This window comes from Prinia subflava, chromosome 24 (assembly GCF_021018805.1).
Source record: "Prinia subflava isolate CZ2003 ecotype Zambia chromosome 24, Cam_Psub_1.2, whole genome shotgun sequence".
Lineage (NCBI taxonomy): Eukaryota > Metazoa > Chordata > Aves > Passeriformes > Cisticolidae > Prinia > Prinia subflava.
Genome location: NC_086270.1, coordinates 613,532 through 628,525, shown reverse-complemented (window position 1 = coordinate 628,525; position 14,994 = coordinate 613,532). Strand labels below are relative to the sequence as shown.

The window sequence follows — 14,994 nt, the reverse complement described above, 5'->3', positions numbered from 1 at the left end:
GGCTGGACCGGGCTTGGAGCGGCCTGGGGCAGTGGAAGGTGCTCCTGCCATGGCAGAGGGTGAGTGACAGGAACTTTGAGGTCCCTCCCGACCCAAACCCGGCATTCTGTGAAGTTCTGGGATTCCAGAAAACAGCCCAGACTGGGAATGCTGATAAACCCCTCCCTGCTGCCCCTGGAGGAGGCCGGGCTGGCAGCCCCCACCGCTGGCACTGGTGTGTGCTGGCCCCAGCTCTGTGATATCCTACCCGTGAGCCTGCCCTGCACGCAGGAGCAAACAGATTGTTCAAGATAAACCTCCCCAATGTCAGCCCAAGGTCCTTGTCACCCGCTGCGTGCCCGGGACTGCGTCTGAGCGCTCCCAGCCCCGCTGGGGCGTGCAGCAGCTTTGGTTTTAAGCTCAGTTCCTTGTGTTCCTGCGGCGAGAGGCAGCAGTGTCCGAGCAGGTGATGCTGCACAGGCAGACAGAGGCAGGGACAGAGCCGTGGCTCCCTCGTGCTGCTGAGCAGCTCTCCCGTATTCCCGGGCTCCGCTGCCTTGTGCAATTCCCTGTGCAGTGCCGGGCTCTCCTCACCAGAGGGAATCGTTCTGCAGCTCCACCTCTCCCACTCGCGGGTCCTGCAGGTTTTGGCATTTAGTCACAGTCCCCCCCGTCTTACAGGGGAGAAAAAATCACTTTATTTCCCCTCTGGCTGGTGCAGGACCATGAGGGGTAACACACACTGTGTGGAGTGTTTTGCCTTGTTCTTGAGCTGCTTTGCTTTCCACCATGACCCTTTCACTTCACTGAAAAATTCATTTCTAAGACCACAGTACTGATATTCGAACCCATCTGGTTTTGTCTGAATAGTGATGATATTTAAAGCCATGCCTGTATCTCCCTCTTCTGAAAGCTTCTGCTGGTGAAGGGACATTTATCTGGTGGTAATTGACTCCCATATTAACTTCCAACTGGCAAACAGCTGCCAAAAAACTGTTTTCCATCTCTGTTGATCAATAATCCCTTTCAACAAGTATCTGGTGTTGCAGTGTTAACAGCTAATAGCACTATGATTGTTATCCTGTTTTTAGGACTGTAGCATATCTCAGAGTCCTTATATCTAACAGAAGAGGTTTAAGTTAAATAATGTTACATCTGATGTTATTTATTATCCATTTCCGACACGCTGACCCTTTTTCCATCCTATCTTGTGCTGGGCCACTGCCACAGGACATTTATCTCCAACATTATGTCAGTGACTGCTTAGGTTGAGGGGAAAATGATTCTGTGCAGACTGTAAATAGAAAAATGAGAAGGCAGCTCTGGCCAGCGATTTCTGACACCAGGCTGGGGGGAAAGGGTGAAAGGAGTTGTTTCCTGCCATGCAAGTCCCAGTTTTGCTGTCACTGAAGTCAGTGGCAAATCCAAACCACCTTTCAGGGCTGGAGCTGTTTAAACTGCCCTCTGCCTCTGGCCAAATCTTTCTTGGCATAAAATAACATCCTTTGAAGCTTTTATCTACCCGTTGGGTGACAAAGCACCTGATTAATCAAGTTTTTACTTTGTAAATTACTGTTACTCAGTGGCTGGGCATGCACAGGACAGCAAAGCAAAGGCAGTCGAGAGGGGACATTCTTGAATTCTGGGACATGAACTTGGGGACACATTTCTTTATTAAAGATCTTTAGTCCTCAGAGGTAAAACAACACCATCTGAGCAACACTACCCTCCCCTCTGCACTGTGACAGAGGAAGGGCACAGCCACAGCGTAACAAAGAGGCGGCTTCCATCACAAGGGTGCCCACAAAGTTTAGAGGAAGAAAGATAAAAGGAAGTTCTTGCTTTTGTTGCTAGAAATTATCTTTTCTGAGCAGTTCTGCCGTATGACAGTGAAACGAGAGCAGCACACAAGAATTGGGCAGGTGGATTTGTGGCCTGCTAATGGAAAACCCTTTGGGCTGAGCCTGGCGTGCTGGAGGGGCACTGAAAAAATGATTCTGTAAGAGGATTTTTCTAATGGAGGATCAAGTGTGCCCTCGCTCATCAGCAGAGGTGTGAGGACTCCTGGTGAAGCTCCCAGAAATGCACCAGAGCCTGCAAAGGCCCAGCTGGACAGAACTGATACTTGCTCATGCAGGGAAGAGCAATTTAACAGTCAAGCAGCAAAGTACCAGCCTTGCATTTCTGACCCATTTTGTGTGTGCTATCAGACATGCAGTGCTGCAAAAATCCCAGAGCCTCCCCAAGGCCAGAGTCTGTTTGTTTGGGGGTTTTGGGGATGCTGATGAGGGACAGATAGATTTTCTTTTTCCAGGGAATCGAGTTTCTTCCATCACTGAACCTGTTGTGCCTTTTGTTCAGTTCCCAACAAGGAACCCATTGAGCACTCTTTGGAGGTATCTCCTACCTGGCCCTGGAGCCAACTGGATCATCCCTGTGCTCTGCACTGCCTGAAGCATTTATAAAATACAGAAACAATTGTTATTAGAAGAGATCTGTTTCTCTCTCCCTAAATGATAAAGGCACCTCTTTTCCCTGCCTCTCCAAAAACTTGTGTTTGTGTTGTGCCTTCCTACCTGATACAATCAGCCATTAGGCCAAAATGTGCCTGGCCAGGATAATTTCTTGTATTTTAGAAGTTTATGCTTATTTTGGGATGTAACTTTTCAAGGCTGGATGTGTGCAGTGGTGTCTGTTTGGTAAAGGGACTGAGAAGTGAAATGCTGCCAGTCATATATTGAAATTAAATCAGAAAGTTTGGGGTCCCCCTAAGGAAAATTTCTGTGCTGTTTTGGCTTCTCATCAGGATTTCTGATATTTGCTTCCAATTCTGAAATGGTTTCTTTGTTTTTCCTGTGGAATGATGGCATCCCAAACCCTGAAATGGGGTAATTAGGAGCAGGTATCTGTGTGTGCCTCCTGCGAGGCAGGACCAGACTTGTTCGGTTGCAGGATGTCAGCTCGAGACCGCAAACCCTGGAATGACATTTTCCTCTCCCTGGAGCTGGAATTCTGTTGAAATGTGCTTTTGTTTTCCCTCCCCTGTCTGGAGAAAGTGGGACCTGTGTGCTCTGGAGGCAGCACAAAACCATGGGTATCTTTTTGTATCCTCTTAAAAGCCCCTCATTTGTTTACAAGTTCTTAAACCTAAAAGAACCATAAACCCTGACTGTACTGAGTGCTGTGTTTACTCAGGTTTCTCCCTCCTGGGGGACAGTGCAAACAGCCCTGGCAGCTTCACTTCTGTTTACAGTTTCTGATAGTTTTCTCTTTCATGTTTTCACTCCCTCACATAGCCCTACACTGAAATAAGCTACAAACATAGCTGTGTGCTCATTAAAGACAAAATTTGATGGATAACTTGCTCTAAATAACTTCCCACCTGGGCTGCAAACCTGTTCTAAAAATTAAATTGAAAAAGAAAAGGTAAGGAAATGCTTGTATTTTACATGGACTTTGAAAAAGCTTTGTTGATGTAGAAAAAGGAATCTTTTACAAAAGAAATTACTCCCTGTGAGGGTGGGCAGGCCCTGGCACAGGGTGCCCAGAGCAGCTGTGGCTGCCCCTGGATCCCTGGCAGTGCCCAAGGCCAGGCTGGACACTGGGGCTTGGAGCAGCCTGGGACAGGGGAAGGTGTCCCTGCCCTGGAATTGGATGGGCTTTAGGGTCCTTTCCAACCCCAAAATTCCACGATTCCGGGTGTAGTTTGAGCCGTGGCCTCTCGATGTTTGGAGGCAGCGCTGGTCCTTGGAGCCTGCAGAGCCCTGCTGGGGTGTGCTGAGCACAGGGAACACATCCCCAATCCTCAGCAGTTCCTCGGGAATCCAGAAGGATGGACAGGCCATGGAACAGCTCCCCTGGGGTCCCAGGAAATGGCCAAAGGTTAGGACAGAACCACGTGGAATTGGGCAAAGCATTATCGGCCCTGCATAGTTTGAATACCAAAAACCCGAGTCACCTCCCACTCTCCCCTCAGATGCTGTGAGATGTGTGGGCTTGAAACAAATGTTTTTCTCCTTCTGTTGGGGTGTCAGGGCTGTGTCCTGCGCAGGAGCCAGGCCGGCACTGGTTTATTTGCAGCCAGGAAAGGGAAGGTAACTGATACAGGAGACGGGCAGCGATTGTATCCATGACAACCGGCAGATATGGCCTCGCTGCCTCGCAGCTCCTTCCTTCCCCAGCGCCTTCCCGGGCACATCCCGGCTCACACCGCTCCCTCGGCCGCACTTCAGTTTTCCTGGGAGGAAGGTGCAAAATCCACAAACTGAGCACATTTCCTGGAGCCAACAGCCCGATCAGTTCTGCAGCAGAAATCCCTGGCTTGAGCTGCGTGTGCTCCACGAGGGGCTTCGGGAGCTCCGGGTGCAGGGACGGTGTGGGAATGCAGAAATACAGCGCAGGAGCAGGGTGGGCCTGGCACACTGAGAGTCTGGGAGCCAGCAGGCAAAATACAGTTTATTCTGCCAAAAAAAAAAAGGGTTTAGATGTGCTGGACACCTTCAGAAATGCATCTGAGCTGAGCAAGGGAAGGCGGCGCTCACCTGTGCGGGAATGTCGGCAGAGGCTGGAGGTGTTTGCTCCGTGGATGAGCCTCAGTCTGCACAGCCCCTGCCCAGGGAGCAGGAACTGCCCGGGCTGAGCTTCCCCTGCTCTGCATCCTGCTGCTGCTGCAATTCCTGCATTCCAGCCACTGCCTGGACCTGCCTGGGGAAACGCTGCCATTCAAAGCAGCTGCAATCGCACCCGGCGTGGAGGAACAGGAAGAAATCTGTCAGAAATCAAAAAGCTCGTAAAGGCAGCCAGTTCTTCTCATTTCCATTGCTTTATATCTTCAACACGGTTTGCACCACACTAAGGAAAAATGTTCCTGGGATCAAAACAAGGTGATCCATCATCTCTTCCTCCACAGTGGCAAAACAAAGCAGAAGAGGCAAAGAAATGCGATGGTGAATGGAGAGCCGGGGATCAGAGACAGGACACGGAGTTCAGGGTCTGCCCTGACACTGAAAACCTGACTCAGTTTCCCTGTGAGGACAACAACGAGCTCTGCTGATTGGTCAATATTAAAAGTACAAAGAGGGGTGCTGCAAGCTCTAATTAATTGACTGTCTTAGCAAATTAGACGAGTCTGTAAATTGTAGCAGATATTTGGGACTCAGCTTTGCAAGGTCTTGTGCCTGTGAGCTTTTTTGCATTTCCTGGTGTGTGTAAAGGCAGCATCACACAAAGCAGGCGGGGGAGGAGAGGCCCATGGATTCAGAAAAATAGAAAGGATGCAGTGAGCCACTGGGTCACTGTGTGGCCAGGGGAATCACCGGGCCAGCTTTTGGAACAGCGAGTCAAAATTGGATCTGGCAGGGATGATACAGATCAGTCCCCATCTGCTTTGGGGATGTCCTGGTTTCGGCTGGGATAGAGTTAATTTTCTTTTAACTGGCTTAACGAATGTTGTCAGCCTCTCTGCAAAGGAGAAATGTTACACAGCCAGCCAGCTGCAGAGGCAAAAATATCTACAACAGTATTTGAGGAGGATTTGATGGTTTTAAAACCAACTAAACCCTCAGTATTTTGAATTTTCAGCAAATGCAGCACTGACAAAGGATCCAGCTGATCCTGAATGTCTATTTTACCACAGCAGCAGCTCTTCCCAGCCTGCAACTGTCTCAGAAAAATGCCAGGCTATATGTTTTAATCACTGTATTTAGCCGTGACAGTCACCCAAACAGCAGATTTTGCTTTTTGCACTCTGCTTCCAGGATCAAGGATGCTTTTTATGGCTGTTCTTTGACTGGAAATAAATCCTGGGGGACACCACTACCTCATTTCTCTTGCACTGACATCCTGCCCTGAACTTAGCAGCATTCTCCTGTGGCACATTCCACCTTCTGTTAACCCAGCAGGATTCACCTGGTGCAGGAGTGGGGGGACACCTTCCATCCACAGATGGCTTCTCCTGGAGTCCTGGAGAGGCTGGAGCATTGTCCCAGCATCACTGTGGTGTCACCACAACACTTTTTGGGGTGTTATTATAATTTTGAGATACTATAGAGCTACCTCAGCAAAATCCTCTCCTTTAACAAAAGTAGCTGCAGACATGCAGAGCATAATCACACACAAGTCATTTGTGATCTCCCCAAAGTCTTTCATTTGCTGTTTTGCTAAAAGGAGTGGACAGGATAATCTGGCAGTTTTATTTAGGTGAAGCTTCATGATTTCTGTCTTTGTCAGGTCCTGGGGCAGCCTGTCTGTCTGTCTGTTATGAAATAAGATGGATTTCCTGCATCCCCACAGACCTGCCAGGGGTGGGAGCAGCAGCATTCCTGTCTCCATGCTCTCCATGGGTCCTGTTCTGGATATTGCCCATGAACCTTTCACTGCAGCCTTAAAGAAAACTTGATTTTCTACTATAACCTTTCAACACTTCCAAAGATATTTGTAACATTAAAAAAAATAATAATAACAGACGTGATTTGAGAATCAGAAATTTCCCTGGAGTTCGTGATCAGCCTGAGATCCCCCCTCAGCTGCTCCAGGTTCCTGCTCTGTGCCTGATCCTGTCTCACCACCATGGAAGTACCACCAAGAGTCTCATTCTCCTGCTAAAAAGGAAGCAGGGGGCTCTGTCCTGCACCCACCTCCCCCTGCATTCCTGCAGAGCAGAGGAAAGGGAGGGAAAGGGTCTGGAAACCGAGGAGGGAGGTAAATGGGATGGTGGTGTTGACATCTCTGTGCTGCTGATGCCAGGGGGAGCTGGGGGCTGGGGCCTGGCACTCCGTGTCCCAGGCAGTGAGGGGACGCTGGGGGTGATTTGGAGCTGAGTGAACAACCCTCCACAAGATCTGCTCCAACTTGCTCCAGCAGAAGTGCCATGAGTTTAATTGGCTCTAACAGGCCCACAGTCAGTGCAGCTGGCTGGATTTGTGTTATTTAATGCCTTCACCTGGGGCTGCAGTGCTCAGGGCACAGCTGGGGCTCCGGGCACAGGGCTGCAACAGCGACTCCCAGCTCAAACAGCCGCCCTGGGAGTTTTCCACACTCCCCCATGTGCAGACAAGATGACAGCTCTATCCTAAATCACAAGCAGGTCCCGGTGATGACTCACAGAGCAGCTTCACGTGCTCTGGAGATTAATTGGAATTTTTCAAAGCACTGAGCTCTGTCCCAGTTTGGCTTTTTCAGAGTTTGCTGCCCACTCGGAACAGGTAAAGAGCTGGGACACCTGCCCTCAGAATGCTCAGTCCCAGCTCTGCAGGCTGCCACTCAGGCTCGTTAAATATTTCCAGCCACACCTTGATGAAGTCAACCCTCAGTGATGCATCTTTTAAAAAGATTTTGTTTCGTTTTTTGGGGTTTTTTTTACAAGTAGTTTTATAATGAAACATGAAAACGTGGTGCATTGGGCTTTGGAAAACTATGAGTAGAAGAAAACTTTTTCCTATTTGAGAACCTGACAGGTGAGGATAGCCAGGAATTCTGAACACCCGTTTTTAAGGTGGATGTGTTCTTTATCCCCTTTTTTAGGGAATTCCAGGGGCACTGCAGGAGGTGATGGGCAGTGATTCATGGCACATCTCAAACCTGGAATCCGGATTTCCTGGAGCAGTTTGCTGAGTTCAGCAGCGATCTGAGCCGTGTCACCGTGTTTGTCCTCACCACCTTTCCTGGTGCAGGTCGTGCACACAAGGAAACAGCCGGACACTCCCAGAGGAAGAATCTTCCCAAGGCACAGAGGAGCAGGGACTTCTTTCACTGGCTCAGGCACAGCTCTCCCTGGCAGAGGCTCCCAAGTGCCCAGAACAATTATTTCATGGGGCACCCAGGCATCACTTCCCGAGGTTTCAGCCTTCCAGTGGAAATCATCTGGGCTGTCCTGGCCATGGTGTGGCCCCTCAAACTGTGAGGTCACAGACACTGAGAGACTGGGGGGTGTCCGGGGAAGGGTCTGGAGCCCCAGGAGTGGCTGAGGGAGCTGGGGGGGCTCATCCTGGAGGAAAGGAGGGTCAGGGGGGACCTTCTGCTCTGCACAGCTCCTGGCAGGAGGGGACAGCCGGGGGGGTCGGGCTGTGCTCCAGGGAACAGGGACAGAAGGAGAGGGAACGGCCTCAGGCTGCCTCGGGGGAGGTTTAGTTTGGATACTGGGAAATATTTCTTCACCAAAAGGGTGGTCAGGCATTAAAACACGCTGCCCACGTTGAGTCACCATCCCTCGAGGGATTTAAAAGCCGTGTGGATGTGGCACTTGGCGGGTTCGCGGTGCCTTGGGCCAGTGCCGGGGGAGCAGCTGGACTCGATGCTCTCGGGGGAGCTTTCCCAACGCGAACGATTCCGCGGTCCCGTCCCCTCCCGGTGCCGCCGCCGGCCGGGCTGGCTCTGCCGGCTGCTCGGGCGGAGGATCCCGCAGCCCCTCCCCGGTGCCTCCCGCCCGCCCCCCGCCCCGCCCCGCCCGGCCCGCAGCCGGTGGGTGCCCAGCCCGGCGGCGCTCGGAGCCAGCCCGGCGCGGGCACCCGCCGGCAGCGATGCCGCTCGCCCAGCTGCCCGAGCCCTGGCCCGACATGGAGCTGGTGCATCTGGACACGGAGGTGAGCGGGCACGGCCGGGGGGGCTCCGGGGCGGGGGGCGCCGCCGAACAAAGGAGCGCCCGGCGGGACCCCGCGCAGCGGCGGCCGCGGAGCCGCCCGCCCCGAGCCGCTTCCCGCGGCGGGGCAGCGCGGCCGCCGGAGCCCTGCGCTGCCGGGGCCGCTCCGGGGCCGCTCCGGGGCCGCTCCGGGGCCGCTCCGGGGCCGCTCCGGGGCCGCTCCGGGGCCGCTCCGGGGCCGCTCCGGGGCCGCTCCGGGGCCGCTCCGGGGCCGCTCCGGGGCCGCTCCGGGGCCGCTCCGGGGCTCAGTGTGCGCGCCCGGGGCTGTGGTCGGGGCACCGGGGGCTGCCGGGCTCGCTGCTGCCCGTGCGGGCTGTGGTCGTTCAGGGAGTGCAGGCAGCTCCCAAATCTCCCTGGCACAGGGGAAAGCGGACCCGGCTGAAGGCCCAGGGAATAAAGGTCTCAATTCGGAGGGTTTTCTCCCTCACCCTCCCCGCGCCGTCCTCTCGCACAGGCCTGCGCCGCCAACTCCAATCACGCTCCTGTGTCACTTGGCTGGACGTCTGCTCTTCCCTCCCGCTTGGCTCTTTTCCTCCTCATTGAGACCCCCAAGCCAGATGTGCGGGATGGAGCCCATCCCCTGTCCACATCTGCAGGCTGGCACCACAGCCATTTCCGAAGGAAGGGACAGCTTGCAGCAGTTGTCACCCACGGCAGAGCAGCCGGCTGAGGCACTGTGCCCTGGCACTCTTCACTTAAACATCTCACTCAAACTGGAACCAGCAGCTCTCCCGGAGCTCCCAGAGGGGAGGTGGGGACTTTGTCCGGGGTGTTTCACAGACCGTGGTGCTTTCCTGTTGCTCTGGATTCGATGGTGTCACTGTTATCATACCTGGGGATGTCTCCATGGTTCATTAGTTGGTGAGATTTGCCCATTCCTGTTTAAAATTGCCTCTGCAGAGGTCTGTGCTTGGAGCAGAGGCAGCGTTTCACCCCGCTGCAGGGACAGCAGGGAGGCACTGCCCATTCCAGGTGAGGTTTCCTAATTTTCATCAGCCAGGTATGGCACAGCTTCTCCTGGAGTCCCCCGTGAGGTGGGGAGGCTCTGCCCGGGCCAAACACCCGGCACGAAGGCGCTGGAGCCATGAGGAATTTGTGCTGGGAGAGGAGGGAAGTCCTGCGGCAATTCCCAAACCATGTCGTGTGCCCAGAGCCAGGCCGGAGGTCATTGCTGGGAGACAGGGCTTTTTCTTTGTGGTTCTTCCCTTCCTAAGAAGGGAGATGCCTGAAAAGCCAGAAAACGCCGCTCGCCTCATAATGGGAGGAAGGTACCGGGGGTGCCCGGGGCAGCGGGAGCCGCGGGCGCGGCGGTGCCTGACCCGGCTGTCCCGGTGCCGGGCGGGCGCTGTGTCAGCGCCGCGGGGCCGGGATCGCTTCCGAGCGGAAACGGCCCCGGGCTCCGGCTCAGCTGCGGGCTCAGGGCAGGGACTGCCCTCACTGCGTTAGGAGCGGGTGTTAATCGTAAACTGAAAGCGGAGGGAGCCTCTGGCTCTCCCCTTCCCCCATCTCACCTTGGCCACGGCTCGGGGTCAGTCAGGCACCACGTGCAGGTGGGATTTCAGCAGATCAGGATTTTTGCGTCTCAGGAGCTCAAGTAGGACTTAGCAATTCACCTCTCTTTGGTTTAAAATGATAAGTACACGCTCTTAATTACAGCGAGGAAAATAATCCAGGTGTTCTTCACCTCTACACCTGGGTCAGACGTTAGAGAGTTCCCTGAGACCCAGCAGCGGAGAGGGAACTGGGCTTGGGAGGAGTTTTGCACTTTGGGGCTAAAATCGCCAGGGGCAGGGGCCCAAGGGGGAAGTTCTCACCACTCCTGGGAGAGGTGGCACCACTGAGAAAGCAAGGAGACATTTCTGGAACACCAGTTACGTAAATTGCCCTGGGATCGCTGCCATCCAGGTTAGAAACCGGCTTCCTCCGACCTTTGCTTTCTGAGTCATGGAGCAGAGGTGCTGTCACCGCGCCGGTGGAGGCATCAGTCCTATTGTTGAGGGATTTGGGGTTTTTCCACCGGGAGCATTGGCCCCGTGGTGCCCCTTGTCCCGGCCCACCGGAGCTCAGCTGTGCCAGGGAAATGCGTGGGAGTGGGTGGCACTGGGAGCTCGAACTGCTCCCTGCCAGGAGCCAAGTCCCTCTGTCCTGAGGCTGAGCTTTATAATCATTTCTCCTGCTTTTGTTTTCACCCTTGCCATTCTCTCTTCTGCTTCTATTATTCCAATATTGCTTATGTAGCAGAAACACGTGGCTGGGGCAGAGTACAAACACTGGAGAATGGAGTTGAGTGACACAGGAATCCTTCCCTGGCAGGGTGGGCAGGCCCTGGCACAGGGTGCCCAGAGCAGCTGTGGTTGCCCCTGGTCCCTGGCAGTGCCCAAGGCCAGGCTGGAGAGGACTTGGAGCAGCCTGGGATACTGGAAGGTGTCCCTGCCCATGGCAGAGGGAATGAGATGGGCTTTAAGGTCCTTTCCATCCCAAACCATCCTGTGTTTCTTTGATTCCATGACTTCATCCCCACAGCGATGGATCTGGCATCAGGGCTCCGCTTTGCTTCAGATCCTTCTTTCATTACACAAACCTACAACAATGCAACTGACATGGGATTGTGCCAAACTCCACCACTTCAAGCTAATTATTTTTGCCTTTATATATGTATCACCCTTTATTGATCAGGAGCTACTCATGAATAACTCTTTTCTGAAGCATGGCAGCTTGGGCTGTGCAAACCATGATCAAGGACAAGGGAGAAGCTGACTGGCTGTCATCTCTGACGTGCCCTGTGCAGAGACTCCTCTGTTTGGGCTACCAGAGTTCCGTTGGAGGTCTCTATTTTTGTAGAATTGTTTCCTTTCTCTGAGCTGCAATAGGCAAGATCCATAAATTCCACTTAATGGCAATAATTTAAACATGCTTTGTTCTAGTGTCAAACTAGCAGAAGCTCTGGGTTCACCCAGGCTTTCTTTCCTTGCTCCTTCCTTGAGTGTTTCATGGCTCATCAGAGTTGGGTGAAAGAGCATCCCTGGGTACCTGTGGTACTCGTGAGGTGTTTTGGGGCACCTCAAAACGTGAGGATGCAGGAACAGCAGCAGAGTTGTTGATAACCTGGGATGCCTTGAGCTGGTGGTGTGACCACAGAGCAAGACTGGGCACCGTCCTCGGCCCTGCCAGGATGCTCCTCGTCCTGGTTTCACAGCAGAGCACACTGGCCTGCTCTGGAAATTGCTCCCTGTGCAGTGGATTATGTGGAATTAAAAGGATTTAAAGCGCAAGATGTCCTAAGATAAATATCTCCCAAGTTCAGCCAGGCTGGCAGTTGCGTAACTGAGTGCACTTGTTTTCCAGGACACTTTCCTGTGTGCTGTTAAGGAAACTCGCCCGGCCTGTGCTCAGGAGGGGTTTGTGTCACCTCTGGGCAGCAGGAGCGGTCAGTGCAGAGGTGCCCTGGCTGCTCCACGTGCCCGGCAGATCAGCTCTGTAATCCCGCTCACCTCGGAGCAGGGCAGCTGCAGGGACAGGCTGTGGGCTCCCGTGAGGCTCCTGTGGCTGCCTCATCAGGAGCCCAAGCCCTGCTCTGACACAGCCTGGATGAGCTCCTCACTGCCCTGGGCACCCCAGGGAGCAGCTGTGCCTCCCTCCTGCAGCAGACATTGCCTGGTTGCTGCAGGAGGGAGATCTTGGGAGCTCTCTCAGAGCAGCACATTTGGGAGACTCCTTTGCAGCCCCAGAGCTCTGTGAGAGGGCAGCTGCACCTGCTCCCCCCGTGTGTGGTGTGGAGGGCAGAAATAAAACATTTTAAAGAGGCAAATGTCAGCCCCAGAAACCCACAAACTATTTCAGCTCTGCTCGTGACGTGCTGAATATTTTATCTTGGGAGGTGATGAGTCTGGAGCTGTGTTTCCATCTGGAACATTTACAAATGGCCCTCCAATTCCATATGAGGGAATAAGGACTGGTTTTGCTCTGGGGAAGAAGGAGAGCACTTGGCTCCAAACACTGCAATTCTCTGCTCACACATCTGACTTACGTCAGCCCGAGAGAGCGACCTTTTCATCAGGAGCTTCATCCCTGTAAGACCAGGGACCTGCATGCCCAGGAAACCTCCCTGGCATGGACACTGCTCTCTTTCTTTCCCCATCCCAGGTAGGATGGGTTTCTGTCAGCAGCAGAAGGACAGGTTTTCCTCGGAGCAGGGAGCTGATAAAACTCAGTCCTTGAAAGCCTGGTGGCTCTGGAGGTATCACCTGGGGTCTCCCAGCTCACCCTTGGAGCTGAGGGTTCGGACACCCCCTGCATCTGCTCACCCCTCTCCTGGCGTGTGCCTTATGGATCTGTTCTCCAGACCAAGGGCCAGGCACTGCTTCCCTCTGTCCAACACAGAAATTCTGCTTCTTCAGCTGTTTGAGAGAAATCCAGCCCTCCCCGAGCTGTGGTTTGGATTAGCAGCCAGTTCTGAGTGGATGGGTGACAGCTGAGCCAGTAAACATCAGCCTGTTCCAAGTGTGCTTATCTCCAGTGCCGTGTCTCCCCCTGCCTTGTGGGGGCTGTTCACAAACACAAATTCTTGCTGCACTGCTCAGCTGCTCTCCGTGCTGGGGGCACCGAGAGCTCCGTGTAAACACCAGGGCAGCATTCGGGGAGGGCTCGGCTGCGTGGGGCTGCTGCGGCTTTTTTCAGTCGTTGGCTGAAACTGCTTTGAACTTAAAGCTAAGCTGGGGCTAAGGTGAGTTGTGGAGCTCAGATCGGGTCCACAGAGATGTCAGTGTTGCAGTGTAGTGGAGACCTGAGGAAGAAGTCAGGTTGATCGTGTCAATGGATCCTTGCTGCTCCAGACAAGGAGCTGCCTTCGTTTCTGTCAGTTCCTGAAAGGCTCCAGGACCCAGTCATTCCACCGAGGATCTGAGGCTCGAATCCACTGGCATTGCAACTCTTCACTTGGCCCATAACTTCTGAAAAGGAGGGAATAAACCGCCCTTGTTCCTTCAGAGGAGGAGAGGAATGCCATGGGTTTTGGAGCCCGAGACTGCAGGGCAAACAGATGTCAAAGCAAAGTCTTCTTGCCCTTGTTTTTCTCCACAGTCTGCAGAAAACCTCCTGTACGTGCTTATCCTGCTCTGAGTATCTGTGTCTCAATGAAATCCCACCCACCTTTGCTCCCGCGGCCTCCCCAGGCGGTGCCGAACCCGATCCCGCCCGCGGTGACAGCCGGTGCTGCCCGGGTCAGGTCACTGCCGTGACTTTGTGCGGGGCTGGCCTGGAGCCGGGCGGGTGGGGCAGGTTCCCTGCAGGTATCAGCTTCGATAGGTAATAAATAACCGATAAACGCTCCAGTTAAAGGCGATGTCACGGCACAGTGGTTGTGAACTCTTCCTGCTGCTGCCAGCAGTCCCCGGCAGCAGCACAGAGCGGTGCAGGAGCAGCGCGGTGCCCGGGGGGGTCTGCACCAAGCACCCCCCGGATCCTCGCTGGGGCTGTTTGCCCCACGAGCAATATTGGATAAGGAGCCCAAATTTGATTTGGGGGAAGGAAGTGTGGAGAGACTCTCTGGGCAAGAGGCTTTCTTTTAAACAAGTTAAAAGAGTCTGGTGTATGGGGAAATGTTCGACCATCTTGTACCATGTCCAGAGTGCCACCCTGCCCTGTCTGTCCCTCGTGAGGGGCTCCCAAAGCCACCAGCTTTTGTGAGGGACATGAGGAACCATCCTATGCCCAGCATGTGCTAACAGCGGGTTCTCTTCCTTTGCAGAACGGGCAGGCAGCTCCAGAAGAAGGTGGGAATCCTCCATCCAAGGTAAAAAATGCCCCAGGGTTACGTCTGCAGGTCCTGTGAGCGTGGGGGGTGTGAGCTGCCCGGGGAGCGGATGGGGACGGGATTTTCACACCCTCAAAGCTGCTGCTCTGTAAATCTGCAGGAGTGCACGTGGGAGTGCGAGGGACTGCAGACAGGGAAGCGGAAAGATAAACCCTTGTCTTCCTGTCCCTTTGGTCATCCAAACATGCCTGGAAGGTTTTCCAGAGGGCCACCTCAGTCCAGCACTCAGGAGCTGGAGTGAGGCTGCAGCCGAGGGTGAGCAGTGAGAAGCCCTGGGGTGTTTCAGTGCTGTGTTTATGCCTTTCTCTGTGCTGTGATCTTGCCAGCTGGGAGTACAGGAGTATTTGATGGTTTTGGCACAGCTGCCCTTGCTGAGAGTCTGGTATCTGTTTATTCTCTTGCCTTGGTGGGGCTGGGAGAAGCTCCACTCCTGCCAAGTTGCCCTCTGCATCCCCATGGATGCAGCAGGGAATGACAGAAAGGACTGAGCTGCTGTGCCCGTGTTTTGGGCAGGGATCTGAACCTGCTAGTCCTTCTTGAGACATCTAAAGCTCACCCTGCTCCACAC

General features: G+C 53.9%; 1 protein-coding gene and 1 long non-coding RNA gene across 4 annotated transcripts in view; one reads left to right on the top strand and one right to left on the bottom strand.

Moving 5' to 3' along the window:
* Window positions 1-3,313: 3,313 nt before the first annotated feature.
* On the bottom strand, window positions 3,314-14,347 carry LOC134561648 (uncharacterized). The gene is made up of 3 exons (XR_010082955.1): window positions 10,126-14,347; window positions 4,521-4,747; window positions 3,314-4,439 (listed from the first exon to the last, which is right to left on the bottom strand). It is a non-coding gene; the product is annotated as an uncharacterized LOC134561648 (long non-coding RNA).
* Window positions 8,403-14,994, top strand: part of RPS6KA1 (ribosomal protein S6 kinase A1) — a 31,599-nt gene continuing 25,007 nt past the window's right edge. For 2 of the 3 annotated variants that reach the window (XM_063418780.1, XM_063418779.1), the window contains exons 1-2: window positions 8,403-8,558; window positions 14,361-14,405. In XM_063418780.1, coding sequence (XP_063274850.1) covers window positions 8,496-8,558; window positions 14,361-14,405 — 108 coding nt within the window. In that variant the 5' untranslated portion in view covers window positions 8,403-8,495. The remainder of the gene's footprint in view (window positions 8,559-14,360; window positions 14,406-14,994) is intronic. The other variant, XM_063418781.1, reaches the window with a different exon arrangement.